Source organism: Oryza sativa, chromosome 5 (genome assembly GCF_034140825.1).
Source record: "Oryza sativa Japonica Group chromosome 5, ASM3414082v1".
Classification (NCBI taxonomy): domain Eukaryota; kingdom Viridiplantae; phylum Streptophyta; class Magnoliopsida; order Poales; family Poaceae; genus Oryza; species Oryza sativa.
In genome coordinates, this window is record NC_089039.1 from 4932430 (window position 1) to 4947046 (window position 14617).

A 14617-nucleotide genomic window follows, 5' to 3' on the forward strand; every position below is an offset into this window, starting at 1 on the left:
TAGTCTACATTGTGGATGCCCTAGTACATGGAAACTTGACAGAACGAAACAATACAGAGCTTGTGCTTGGCATCCTATCCATACAAGCTAGTAAGCCTATGAGCATGTTTGGGGAGGTTTAAATTCTGAGAAGCAGCTGTTTAGTAGACAGCTTCTAAGAATCTGGAAAAGCTCTGAAACCCAGCTTCTTCAGTTTCTGGCTTCTTAGCTCATTTTTTAGAATCTATAACTACATATTCTCAGAAGCTGTAGACTATTTGAGACAGCTTCTAGCAGAAGCAGTTTTTGGGAAAAGCTGCACCTCCCAAACAGAGCGTATATATATAAACTCTGATCAGCTAATCGAGTCATTCATCCAGAGCAAACCGTTCACCAACACGAAGCCGGAGCTCAGCTGGTGCTCGATCCAAGGCCAAGGAATATTAATTACCAGCTCACTGAGTAGATCAAATTAATGGACAGTGCCAAGGAGGAGATGCGCCGCCGTGCCGCCACCACCGCCGGCTCGCCGGACGCCGGCGAAGCCGACTCCATAGCCGTCCACCTGCAGGGGTGGTGCAGGGCGTGCCTGCACCTCGCCGCGCTCACCTTCCTCGCCTGCGCCTTCGTCCAGACGACGCGCCCAGCGCTGTCTGACCCGTGGGACCTCGCGTTCGTCGTCGCCGCCTACGCCAACCTCGCCGCGCTCTTCGTCGTCCTCCGCCGCGTCAAGCAGCTCACGCCGATGTCGCCGGCGAAGGAGCGCAGGCGGCTGCTGCGACAAGCCTGGGAGCTGTTGACTGCCCTCAGCTGCGCGTTTGCGTACCGCGTAGAGCAGACCATGCCAGCCGCCATGGCCGTGTTCGTCTGGGCCATGACGGCCTCCGTCGTCGTCGGTGGGGTCTACTTCCTGGTTCTCAACGATGGCCGTGGATCAGGGGATTGCGACCGTGAGTATTAATCCTCCTTTCACAAACTTACTGCACACCAAGTGGTCTAGGACGAACCGTATGTGTATCCTCCTATTTGATTTAATCTATGATATCTTTTTCGAGATAGAGCTCTTTAAAAGTTTATATATTACATTTCTTTTGGTAAGGGGATGATATAATTTATCAACCCAAATATCATGGTGGTTCAGGGGTTCATAATTTAGAAATACAAAATAAGTGTCTTTTGAACAAATAGTTATTTAAGCAGAAAGTATTTTCTACACCTAGATGCCATGGCACCTAGGAATATGCATGTAATTTAAATAGTTATATAAAAAATTCATAAAATTTAATAAGATAGTCCATGATAAGATAAGGCACTATGCAAACATGCAAGTCTAAATTTGATCGATATATGAAGAAACAAAAATAACAAATTTTATCTGCACTGTACGGGTACTATTGACTGTCTGATTTTATTATTTTTGTTTCTCTAGTTGTAGATCAAATTTAGTCCTGCATGTTTGTGTATAGACTTGTATAATCACAAACGATGTTACTAAATTTTTTCAATTTTTTCTATAACTATTTGAGTCGTATGCAAATGATAGGTGCCATGTCACCTAGGTGTAGAAAATCATTGTCCATTATTTAAGTTGATAAATGAGGAATGTGTTTGGCAGAATTTATTAAAGAGAAAATATCTTTACAATCAGTCTATAACCCAAGTGGATAAAAAACAAGGTGATTACCATTTTTGGTCCGGTCTCATGAAAGTTAAAAGTATTTTCCTAAATATGGGTTTTTGATTGTTAATAATGGGGAACAAACGAGATTTTGGGAGGATAAGTGGCTAGGAAACCTAGCTTTTAAAGATAAATTTCTATATTTATATTCTATGGTCCGAAGGAAAAGTTCTTTTATTGCTAATGTCATGGGATCTGTTTCGCTTAATGTTTATTTTAGAAGAGCTTTAGTGGGTCCGAATCTTATCTATTGGCATGAGATGTGCGCTTCTACTGTACATATTCCGTTGAATCATTCTCCTTATTGTTTTAGATGGAATTACCATAAGAATGGTCGTAAGGTCAATGTATTTAGCCCTAATTAATAATGGCTATATTGAGAGAAATAAGATTATTTGTAAGCTTAAGATGACGCTTAAGATTAAGATCATTATGTGGTACTTGCTTAAAGGGGTTATGTTAACCAAAGACAATTTGGCAAGATGAAATTGGAACGAAAGCTTAAGATGTTGTTTCTGCATGAAAAATAAGACTATACAACATCTTTTTATGGATTGTAATTTTGCAAAAATTGCTTGGAGAGTACAGTTGGCTTTTGGGGTATATAAGAAGAAGTGCAAAACTAATTCTTGTAGAGCATCTGCTATATGCTGGGCTTTGTGGTTGAATAAGAATGATATGGTTTTTGACAAATCATCATCTATCTCATATATGCAGGATTTTTAGGACAACATATTGGCTCCGGTCTTGGGCACAACTATAAAGGTGTGATGATGATGGAGAGCTTCTGAAGGTTGCATGTCACAAGCTTAAGATGACGTTTATGCAACTTTTTGCAAATTATGGATGAAGATTCACAAATAGACTTGAATAATTGTGTTCTCATTATCTTAGTTTGGTCAATTTTTTATGCTTGGGTGTGTTTAATTTTATTTGAACTACACGTTTTATTGAGGGCTAGATTGTAATAATTGGATGTAGCTCTGTTGAGCAAAGGCCGGGATATATCTATTTCATTATTAAAAAAAATAAAAACTATCACAAGTTTTTTTTTATAAAACTTTCTGATATAACTATAGTGTAATGGAGTGCATGTACACTGTAACTCGTATGTAATTTATATGTAGCTGAAATAAAACTATTAAAAATTTGTAGGTTTGATGGTAGCATAGATCGTCAACAAACTCAAGGGCGGTGAGGTTGAATCACATCAGCTGCACTTGCCAATTTATTTTTCCTCATACTTGCTAGCATGAATCTTAGCGTATATCTAACGGTCCAAAAATCAAAAGTTCCCCCTACAAAACCGTCGATAGTAATCTAGCAATTCCGTCGATTTAAGTGGTTATTAAAAATACAATTAGGCGAAAGTATTTCGAGAAAACGTACTTTAAAAAATATTGAACAAATAATCCGATGATAATCTAAAAAGGAACTGGGTCATATGGTGGTACCCCGTATTGTTCTAGCATAGTCAGGGAGGGACGGAGGCAGTTCTATGATAGTTAGGCTTGAGTTTTAGACTTGTCTCTAAAGTTATAGTTAAATTATCTTAAATCACCATATAATTTTAAGAAAAAAAACAACTTATTATATAAGCTGCTCTACTCTTTGATGAATTCTGACTCCCCGATTTTGTCTATTTGATGAGCGTGGTTGATGGATGGGTTATTTGGTTTGCCATATTAATTTCTTGATCAGTATGTGATGCTGGTACGAATAAATAATGTTTGGTTGGTTTCAGAGATATTCGATTAGGTTACATTTTTCTTTGGTTGTGAGAATATATCCCTACATACATGCAAATTCGAAGTACATAACTTATGAAATTCGTTAAAAAATGCTTGTACATATAATTGTATTTTTAGAGATGATTTGATTTTTTCTAGCTAAAAAATGCTTGTACATATAATTGTCACTTTGATTATTACTACAGCGGTGAGAAAAACTTTTTTTTTAAAAAAAAAAGGTCGCTGCCACCAAGTCGGATAATGCTACATCGAATGAACGAATCGCTTGGTCCGTTGAACAGATCGTAGAGAAAGACGAAAAAAAAAAGAATCAAAGAAAGAAAGAACAAATGAAAGTGAACAAAAAAAAAAACAAATCGTTTGTAATAGTAGTAATATCGCAGTTCAGCTATGGCTTCCATGTTTTGTTTTTTTTGGAATAATATGGCTTCCATCTCCTCAGTGAGAGACATGGGAGGGAGACGATCGAACCGCACCGGCTCTCGCCGTACGTCGACGTCCACACCGTACATACGTGGAGGACACCGCCGATCGCCGGCCACCGCTCGTGATCGAAACACCGGCACCTGTCAGATCGACGGAGGAGAAATCTTGGGTGGAGCTAGCAGTTGCCGATCGAGAGACAAAAGTGTGGATGGGCTTGCTTACCTATTATCTTACCGGCGGTTAATTTCTCATCTTTGGAGCAACGCCGGTCGCCGGCGGCGACTAGCTACTCTAGCAGTCGTCGCGCTTCTTCGTTCTCTGGCCGTGCCAGAGTGGGGCGCTCGCATCGCAGCTGGCGCGTTCCATACGGCGAAGCTGGAAGGAGCCCCAGTGTGACTGTGGCGAAGCTGGACGACGGTCACGAGCCTTAGGACGTGTTTGGAAGCTCGGATAGCCCAATCCCATCCAGCAGCCAAACACATCCTTAATAAGCGCGCTGCGCGCAGCGCGAAACTTCCTGGAGCATTTCCATCAAAACGCGGTTTCTTCTGTGAATGCACAAGTGGCAGTATAGTACTAACGAGACTCAGACTGTGCTGATAGCAGTTTGTGTCCTTCTTCTTCTTCTTCTCTCTCTTTTTTTTTATAACTCTGTGCTAAGGGTTCAAACTTCAACGATGGTTTTCCACGTATGCCAAAGTACTAAAAATTGTTTTTTATAAAAAAAGCTGTCGCAATCTAGAAATTATTTTTTAAAAAAACTTTCAAAGTACTCCATCCGCCTTTTAAGAAAAATACGCTTTCAGTTTTTATTTGTAACTTTTTATCATTCATCTTATTAAAAAAATATGAAATTGTTATTTATTTTGTTTGTGATTTACTTTATTATCAAAAAAAAATATTTTAAGTATGATTGATCTTTTTATATTTGTACTAATTTTTTAAATAAAACGAATGGTCAAATGTTAGAATAAAAAAGTTAAAGCGACCACTAATTTAGAACGGTGGTAGTATACAAGCATCCGAAAACACAAATTTGACAATTTGGCCATTTTTGAAAACTATTTGCAAATTTGGTCCCTGACAAAAACTATCACCAGATCTGGACCCCGACCTCAGCGCCAGGGTCGATGGCGCTGAGGTTGAACACCTTAGTGCCGACCGCATCGGCGTTGAGTACGTGACGGCCCTAAGACGAGGATGGACGGAACGGCGCAATGTCAGCGCCGACCGCCTTGGCGCTGTGTTTCGGGACCTCAGCGCCATCGGGTCTGGCGTTGAGGTCCTACATCCCTTGGCCGAGCCGCGCCCAGCAGCCCGGCCCTTCTTTCTTCCTCCTCAGTGGCTCTCGGCTGAGGCGCGGCGGCACCGAACCATCTCTTTCCTCCCCTCCAAAAAATCGAAAAAATCTCCACTAAATCGTCACATTTTGGAGGGGAAATTGTTGGAGGACATAGTGGCAAGGTATTCTCCTCCGAATCCTCTCGTCATTTCGCAATTTTTTTGCTTGGATTTGCTCATTTGATGGATGAACCCTAGAATCGTGATTTGGGGTTATTTTCCCTAATTAGTTGGTTCTCTACTCTGTGGTTGTAGTTGTTGTTGGTGATGCAATGGTTAGATGCTCATAGAACCCTAATCTTTAGTGGAGATTTTTGGCACTTAGGGAAGAACCCTAATTTTTCCCCCAAATTAGTGAAGAACACTTCTTTTTTTTTAATTTTCATCACAATGCGAGAGTTCAAATTTAGGATGGATCGTTACAAATGGAAGATTGTGTATGTTTAGATATTTATGGACAATTTCGTTGGGGGACATAGTTGTAGGTTAGATTTTTTTTATTGCAAATTCAAGTTTTTAAAAAATGCAATATGCTAATATGTCGGTTAATGTTGTAGATGGATAGATTAGTACGATTGCACTATGGTGGTTCGGTGGTAGAGCAAAGTAACAGTGGTAGCAACTTCGAGGGGATGAGTGTTAAGCAACTTATATTTGGTGGAAAACCTAGTTTTGAGGAGTTAGTTTGTCGTACAAAGGATGTGCTGGGGTGGAGCAATCAGTCTATAGCTATACAAGGTAGATATGATGTTGGAGCAGGACCCATTTCACACAAGTACATGCTAGATTTGAATGGGGAGTTGGAGTGGAACACATATGTGGATATAGTGTTGGGCTCCCAATTCAAGTCGCTTGAGGTGGTTGCTTCGAAGCTTGATCGTACTAACTGCAGAGATGATTCTTTTGACCTCGATCGCACACTGTTTTATGATGAACCAAACTATGAAGCATTTGATGATGAAGGAGCTATGAAAAGTCAGTCGGTTAAGTCTTTGACAGTTGAGGAAGTCATAGAATCTCAAGGGATGGGGGTTGATGTTAATATGCAAAAGAAGGAAGCAGTTGATGCGAATGAGGGAAGGAGTCAGGAATCTGAAAGGGTGGAGATAAATGTGGAGTTGCAGAAGGAGGAAGCAGTTGAGGCTAATAAGGCAAGCAGGCTTGAATCAGAAGGGGTGGAGGTAAATGTGGAATTGCAGAAGGAGGAAGCAACAGAGGTGAATGAGGCAAGGAGTCAGGCAGTTCCGATAGTTGGAAATCATGTTGATGATGATAATGAAGTGGCAGATGGATCAATGGGGGGAGGTGGAGAAGAGCATACAACGGATGCTCAATTAGCATCCTTGGTGCGGTTCTGTTTTCGAGACAAAATATATACTCGGAGGGAGTGTGAGGAGACTTTGTTGATGAATGGATTGAGTATTGATTTGTTGCACCAACATTCAGAGGAGTATGATGACACACATGAGGAGGAGGGATATGAGGTTGAGTATGCCGTAGACTCAGATGACGATCGTCCAGTAGCCAAGATGTCTCAGGAAGAAAGGGAGGTGTTTGAGAAATTAGTTGGATGCAATCCAGAGGTTGTTTGGTTCGAGGATGTTAGCAATTCTGAGCTAGCAGTTGTTGATGGAGGAGTAACATACAATGGCATCATCGATGCAATGGATGAGGAGCCAAAGAAGGGTTTGGAATTTAAATCTCTTGAGCTATTACAGATATGGCTGCAGAGTTACTTGATCAGTGTGCATCGTCCATTCCATGTGAAGCACTCCAACGCTTCTAAAAAGTATACGGTGGCCTGCATCGAAGAATCATGCGAATGGCAGGTTCGTGCAAGGAAGACTAAGGATGGGAGGTGGAGAGTTACCGGTGTAGGCAAAGAGCACACATGTTGTAGTGCTGAGGCTTCGGGCAAGCACTTGCAACTAACTTCTAAGTTCATCTGTAATAGGTTGCAACCATTTTTCCGAGCTGAGCCGACATTGATTCCTGCTGCTATAGTTGAGGCTGTGGAGGCCATATGGCACTATCGTCCTTCGTACAGTAAAGCTTGGTGTGCAAAGCAGGTGGCCATGAAGAACATATGGGGAGATTGGGATGAGGCATATGTTCGGCTCCCAACGCCAATTGTTCTGGCACTGAGATTGTATAGGTCAGCGCCAGAACAATTGGCGCTGAGGTGCACAACATCAGCGCCAATCCATTTGGCGCTGAGATGCAGCCCACCTAGCGACTCAGCATCCCTCGGGTGGCAATCTCAGCGCCAAATCGGCTGGCGCTGAGATGGCCGACCTCAGCGCCGGTTCTTTGGCGCTGAGATGCGGCTCAGCATCCCTCGGGTGGCAATCTCAGCGCCGATTTGTTGTCGCCGGTTGTTGTCGGCTCAGCATCCCCCCCCCCCCCCCGCGCCAAACGTCAGCAGATGGCCGTACACCGAAGGAAACGGCCGTCACGTACTCAGCGCCGATGCGGTCGGTGCTGAGGTTGAAGTCGGGGTCCAGATCTGGTGATAGTTTTTGCCAGGGACCAAATTTACAAATAGTTTTCAAAAAGGACCAAATTGTCAAATTTTTGGTATAATTTCTATATAACTTGTACATAAGTTATATACGTCTAAGTACACTTCAATTATTTTATAGTTATAATATAGTTTTAGTATAATTACAATACAATTATAGAGTTTTCAAGGAAAAAACTTGCCATAGATAGCTTTTTTTAAGCAATTCCATTTGAGACTACCTATATTTATAGCGTCATATTTTTCAAAAAAAAGTCAAATCATTTTTAACCCTATATGTGTAAGGGATAAGTCCATTTTACACACCCCGAACTCTTACTTTTGTCTAAAATACACCGCAAACTATAGAATCGGGTATTCAACACCCTCAACTATCAAACCGTTCAATTCACCCCCCCCCCCACCTCGTTTAAGATCAGCTGGTTTTAGCCTATGTGGCAAATGACATGACATACCGCGGATTAGTGAAAAAGTATCTTAAAAACTGTGGGCCCAATCTACTTGTCAAAGTCTTCTCCTCTTTCTCCCTCCCCTCTCGATCTTTCGTCTCCCATCTCACGACGGCGATGCAGAGGAGCACCACCACGGCGCCACCGAGTCCTCCCTGTGTTGTTGAGTGCCGTTGCCGAACTACACCCCGAGGGTCGCCGTTGTCGGAATCCTTACTATGGAGCGCCACCACAGAGCTCCCCTCGATGGTCACCAGCTTGCTACTGTTGGAATCCTCACCGAACACTTTTCTTCCTTCTGCTACCTCCTTCCCCTCTCTCTCAAGCCACCGAGCTTGGGAGTTCATGGAGGCAAAGTTGTGAGTGGGCTCGCCAGAGGCAAAGCTTGCAGAGGAGAAGCAAGGCGACCGACGATGGTGGAGCTAGGCCGCGGACACCAGTCACGCTGATCTTGATCTCTGCATCCATCTGCACCGTCCTCGACTTCTGTGTCCATCCGTCAATGTGTTCCCCTCTCATCCTTCCCTCTATACACCCTCACCGCTGAAGAGGATGACAGAGCCCGCCCCCTCGGCCAAGATCAGAGAAGATAGGGAGATGAAGGGGTGGGGATGAGCTCGGAGAAGACAGAGGTGTGAGTACAGGGGTAGGGGCCGTGGCGCCGCCATCGCGGCGGAAACGAAGATCAATGCACGCCGGTTGTTGTCGGCGAGCTCGAGCTCCTCCTCGTCCTTGACCAAGCGACGCGATGCTCCACAGGGATGACTCCTCCTCGCGCATGTGGCTCCGGCGAGGTCTGCATCTCCTGCCCGGGGACAGCAAGCTTGTGATTCGTGAGGGAGGCGGTGGCAACTACCTCGACCTCTCGCTGCTCCAGGGGCCGCCCCGTCATATTCCGCCCCGTCAACTACCTCGACTTCTGAAGTTACAAACTTGCAATGTGAATATGGGCTTCTAGCCCATTTGTGTTTTGTCTGTTAAAAATACCCAATAACCAAATGTGCTTAAAATACACATCCAATCTATCCAAAATATTCAATTAGTCGTCGCAATTCGCAAAGACGACAGAAATGTCCTAAACTTGAATATTCATTTATGGATCGTACAAACACAACAAAAATAACTGAGATTTGAAGTAAAGAGTCACATAAGAGATCGATGAACCCCATCAGTTCTGGTCCCCAAATTGTTCTTCCACATTGCAAGTTTGTAACTTCAGAAGAACAAAAATATAAAAATGCATCATCATTGAGTCATCATACAATGAGGAGCATATCAATATTCCATAATTGTTAATGAAAATGTCTAATCGAGAGATAAACATCAACTTAATCTAAAAAGAATCAGTCAGTTCGATTTGTGAGATTTGGAAGCTCAGACAGCCAAGAGTTTCTTCAACTAGTACAAAGTAGCAATAATCAGAAACTCATCCAAAGGGTACCTTTATTATTATTTTTTGTAATGGTGCGACGAAATGGATAACGACGGCTACCTAGGCAGGAGACCAGCTCTGGGGATACATTTTGTGAGAGATCAAAATCCTGAAAATCTTCTCAATCCTGATATTCAATCTGAAGCTTCACCATGACAAATTTCTTGATGGATTTGCATTCCCTAAAAAAAACCCTTTTAATACTTGATGGAATTGCAGACCAGGTAGTGAAATACAGGGCGTGCAAAACTTACATATGGTTACAGGGGTAACTGTATACGGAAATCCAATTTAGTCTTCAGAAAACAAAAGGAACAAAGACACATTACAACAGGGACATTAATCTGAAGCTGTCTTGGAGAAACTGACAACTGAATTGATGCTAGTTGTTCAGACTGCCTGCCACATGATCACTGAGGCTCTCCAGTTGTAAACTTGCAACCTTTTGTGTGCATAATCAATGTTGCATTCGTGCACTGACTAAAAAAAACAAGGTATTTATTGGTAGAAAGAGGATTGTAGGCTACCTAATTCTGTACTAGTGTTTTCTACTAATTTTCTTTCAGTAAAAAAGAAGAGAAAATTTGGCACATGATGAGGTCATTCAGAGGCTTGATTTGTCAAAATAACTAAAAGCAGCACTGATCTTGGCCAGCATTTCTTGCGATAGGCCGGGGTATATGTTCTTGCTCCAATGAAACAAGTGATTTTGAAAATTAATCACTTGCTCACAAATGAAACAAGTTCCAGATCAATCTTTTTTGAGACGACTCGACCATTGTTGGTACGATGAATACAGTGCATCAGCTTGATTAATATGTAGAAAAAATATAAAAATTTACAAAGATAAAGACAAATATAGCGCATCGGCTTGATTAATATGTAGAAAAAGAATATAAAAATTGACAAAAAAAAATTTAAAATCTGACAAAGACAAAGACAGAAATAAATTTAAAATCTGATAAATATGCATCTTATAAGTATTATTCGATATAAGACTGTTTCTGACAAAAACATGGACGTTATAATTGAGAGATTTTTATGGCAAGAAAATAGCGGCATTAAGAACGATTTTAAGTGGTTAGGCTATGACCTAAATAAGCGATAAAATGATTAATATGTACCAAAATTATAAAAATATAACAAAGACAAAAAGAAACACAAAAACAAAAACAAAAAGGAAGACGTGATTTCATTAGCAAAAATAACCTTGCAACTCAAAAAACTTGACTAATCCTACATGTATAATGGATATATTCAAATTTGGATATCACCCCTCTATGGTTTCAGAAAACTAAAATTTTAAAAGCGGTCTCATATCCAAAACTTCCTTTCTTTCATAGACACTAAACTATGCATTCAGAGGTGACCACTAAATGAACTAACAGAAGATGGATCAGCACCAAGTTTATAGCAGCACCTTCATTGTACACACAAAAATAAAACCAGTACGTTGCATACCAGAACTTGACAAAATATGTTTTTTTGATAAAAACAAAAAAAATACAAATATGACAAAAAACCATTTAGTTTATAAGTTCAAAAAAGTGACAAAAACAAAATACAAATATGACAAAAACACTTATTTTGAGAAGTTCAAAAATCACCTACTGCAAGCTATCACCAACTGCATAAAAGCTAAAATTAAAAAAGGCACAGAATTTGTAAGCTTGTCGTCAAGCGTCAAAACTAGGTACCAGCAAGCAAAATGATAATACGTCTGCCACCATTCTTAGCACCTAAGCTTTCAATTTTCAGTTATATATGAAATGACTCCACAATGCTCTTCACTTTTTTTAATGACAGCTAACACAGCAAACAAATATGCATCATTATAATGCAAAACCTTCGCCCTGACCCTATGCCCCAACATGAAAATGTTCAAATTCAGTCTTACTACAAAATTTGAGCGCCAAAATGTATCATACGCATAGTACATAAAACATCTACAGGAACAATGATATCCACAAAGCTGAGCAATATGCAATCGTAGATCGATGGATAAAGAATTTAACCCATGAACAACCAACTATGAGATCAATGAAAATGTGGTTCGGGACTGTTGCTATGTTTTCTCGAGCTCCTATAATTCATTCTTCTGTCATACTTCTTTTCTTCTAGTTTCTTTTCTTCTAGTTTCTAACAGATCCTTTCTCATGTTAACTAATCACATAAACACTGCTTTTCAAAAAAAAAAGAAACTTAAATCTCTATAGTTGATAATAGAGTAAATTGCACCCATGGTGCAACAACTTGACAAGTGGGTGCAATTTGGTGCAATAACTTGCAAATTGAGTGTTCTAGGACAACAACTTGGCAGGAAGGTGCAATTTAGTATAAGAACTTTATAAGTGATCGTATAAATGTAGCAACTTATAAGGTATGCACGATTTTGATACAATAAATAAGCAGTTATTTGACAACTTAATTATTTGGAGCATTTTTTATATAAATTCAAATTTTTAAGTACTTATTTTTATAATATACTAGTGTGGATATGTATAAACATATTTATATTTATATCCTAATAACCAAAGACTGAAAGTCAATTAAACTTGATGTAGAAATTATTATATTTCGGTTGATATTTGAGAAAGTGAAGAAAACAAAAAAAATCTTAAAGGTAATTGGATGTAAATTGTATGTGCAATATAATTCTTAAGATTAAATTCAATATTATAAGGTATATCTGTAGGATTACTGTGTATTGGCATATTGACAACGTGAAAAAACTCACCTAGCATATGCTTAGCCAAATTGATTCACCAAAATTCTAAATTGTCAAGTACTTGTACTAGAACGCACCCACTTGTCAAGTTGTTACACTCGAACGTTCAATTCTCAAGTTCTTGCACTATATCGCACCCACCTAGCAAGTAGTTGTACCGTGGGTGTAATTTACTCTTGATAATATATTATAGCATGCCTAGATGGGAACAAACAGGCTAAAGAAACACATGTACATATTCCACCACCGAATCACGTGTAAACATATGTGCAACAAAATCAGAACAACAACATCAGCTCACTGTGTGGACTAGCTGAGATCCAATAGACAAATCTTGGCCACTCACCAGCCGGAATAAGAAGTCTAGGGGCTGCTTCGCCGCCCCTCACAAAGGCCTCCGTAGAAGCCGTCAGAACTGCCGAGACTACCTATCCGACCACCCTGGAAGAGCTATCCTTGCCTCCCTGACAAAACAGATCGCAACTCCCTGGCTGCAGTGCTGTTCTGCCGGAGAGGGCAAGGTCAGGGGCACCTTCCGCCGGAGAATACGTCGACGGCGTCGCGGCCACGCAGCGCGTCGCCGCCGATTGCTGCTCGTCGCCATGAACACTAGGCGCATCCATTCCCCTCCTCCCTCTCTCTCTCTCTCTCTCTCTCTCTCTCTCTCCGCTCTGGGGAGCACACGCACTGTGACCGTGTGGTACAGAAGAAGACGGAGTAGTTGTTTGTCCGGGCCCAAAACCACTAGCACCAATCTTGGAAACAATCCAACGCTCCCTAATTGAGCTGATAAAACAAAAATTTTCAGCCGGCAGCTGTGTAGCAATTCCCATTATTTGTTTATCGTGATGAATATTCGTAACGCGTAAAAGTCCTGCCCGTCCGCGCGCACGTCAACGTCTCCGCCGCGTGGTGTAATTTTCAGTGCTAGTATACTACAGAAAATGAGAATTTTCTTTCTGCGTTCCTCAACCTGTTAATAAATACTCCACTGGTGTACTGCAGTATGCACAGGCTAGACACTTGCTAGCTAGCTCGATCGGTCACTGGCCACTTCACATCTTCTTGCTCGCTCGCTCGATCGATTGCTTACAAGGTTTCATGGCCACTAACAATCCGGTCAGTCTCAAAGCAGAGGAGCAGAAATGCTATGGCGGCGGCGGCGGCCGGGTCATTCAGGCAATCACGATGCTCGTGGCGACGGCGGTCACGGCGCAGGCGGCGTACCGGGCTCGCCGGGAGCCATGGGACCTCGCCTTCGTGCTCTTCGCCTACGCCGACCTGGGCCTCCTCTTCCTGTGCCTCTCGATGTACGAGCGCCTGCCGCCTCCGCTGGAAGAAATACAGAAGGGGGACAGCGGCGACGACGGTGCGGCCGTGAGGCGGCGGCTCAAGATGGCCGTGTGGGCGCTGTCGACGGCGCTGAGCGTCGCCTTCGCGTGGCGCGTGGCGGCGGTCATGCCGGCGCCGGCGATGAGGGCCGCCGTCTGGGGCATGACGTCGACGGTGGCGGTCGCCGGTTTCTACCTACTGTTCGTCTACAGGCCTGTGACCATTTCCTCCTACTCCGAAATGGATACCTGCAAACACAAGCAGTCGTCGCCCAAGCTCGACCAGATGGTATAACGAACAATGTGGAGAAGAGGAGCTTAATGTTTAATCTTGTAATCAATATAAATTTGATAGCAATAATAAGTGAATTCCCCATTCACATATACTACGTCTTCTCTCGGAATGGTGGAATCTCTCTTTTTTACGGTTTTTATAAATTAGGCCATGATATTTTCTAATATTATGAATTGTCCAGTATTTGTTATAAACAATTGACTACCATATCCATTATCTAAAAAAGTGACTACCTTATTAAAATAAGCAACCAAGTAATACTAACATACTAGATTAAAAAAATATTTTATCTATGACATATCATAATATAGTTTCTTTTACTCATAGCAAAGCATGTGCATTTCGCTTGTTTTACAACAATTTGTAATTGGAACCGGATTAATTCGAAAAAAGTCCTGTAAAATTCATGCATTACTAGTGTCATGGTGAGGCTGACGCGCTTTGACCAGGCTAGGTGAGGCGACGGTGGGAGTGGGACGATGGTGAGATGTAAAAGCCAGATTCGAAGCTCCTTGAGGAAAAAGGTGGCGACGACGCCTATTGAGCCATTGTCCGAGCCGTTGGCTCTGCCGCCCCGTGGAGTACTTCTCTCCCACCGATGTCTTCTGAGCTACTCCTCCAGCTAGATGACGTTTAGTTACGAGACGAGACTTTCGTCTTCACCGTGCATAGCATCGCAGTTAGGT

At 41.9% G+C, this 14617-nt stretch overlaps 2 protein-coding genes, 2 long non-coding RNA genes and 1 other non-coding gene across 7 annotated transcripts; 2 read left to right on the top strand and 3 right to left on the bottom strand.

Moving 5' to 3' along the window:
- The first annotated feature begins 349 nt into the window (after positions 1–349).
- On the top strand, positions 350–2717 carry LOC107281101 (uncharacterized). Its single transcript, XM_015784049.3, has 2 exons — positions 350–929; positions 2375–2717. The coding sequence occupies exons 1-2, from the start codon at positions 455–457 to the stop codon at positions 2446–2448; spliced, it is 549 nt and encodes a 182-aa protein (XP_015639535.1). The 5' UTR covers positions 350–454; the 3' UTR covers positions 2449–2717.
- Positions 2718–3727: 1010 nt separating this feature from the next.
- On the bottom strand, positions 3728–4291 carry LOC107277674 (uncharacterized). Its single transcript, XR_001546074.3, has 2 exons — positions 4057–4291; positions 3728–3974 (listed from the first exon to the last, which is right to left on the bottom strand). It is a non-coding gene; the product is annotated as an uncharacterized lncRNA (long non-coding RNA).
- Positions 4292–9307: 5016 nt separating this feature from the next.
- Positions 9308–9400, bottom strand: LOC112939145 (small nucleolar RNA Z159/U59). The gene has a single exon (XR_003242687.1). It is a non-coding gene; the product is annotated as a small nucleolar RNA Z159/U59 (small nucleolar RNA).
- Positions 9373–12792, bottom strand: LOC112939110 (uncharacterized). 3 transcript variants are annotated; one of them, XR_010741593.1, is made up of 3 exons: positions 9832–10054; positions 9638–9759; positions 9373–9543 (listed from the first exon to the last, which is right to left on the bottom strand). It is a non-coding gene; the product is annotated as an uncharacterized lncRNA (long non-coding RNA). The 3 variants fall into 3 exon arrangements; XR_010741592.1 differs by lacking the exons at positions 9373–9543; positions 9832–10054 and adding an exon at positions 12652–12792 and having other exon boundaries at positions 9561–9759; XR_003242644.2 differs by lacking the exon at positions 9373–9543 and having other exon boundaries at positions 9561–9759; positions 9832–9972.
- Positions 12793–13315: 523 nt separating this feature from the next.
- On the top strand, positions 13316–14020 carry LOC9271957 (uncharacterized). Its single transcript, XM_015784052.3, has one exon. It carries the CDS (start codon positions 13407–13409, stop codon positions 13929–13931), a length of 525 nt encoding a protein of 174 aa, XP_015639538.1. The 5' UTR covers positions 13316–13406; the 3' UTR covers positions 13932–14020.
- The last annotated feature ends 597 nt before the right edge of the window (positions 14021–14617 follow it).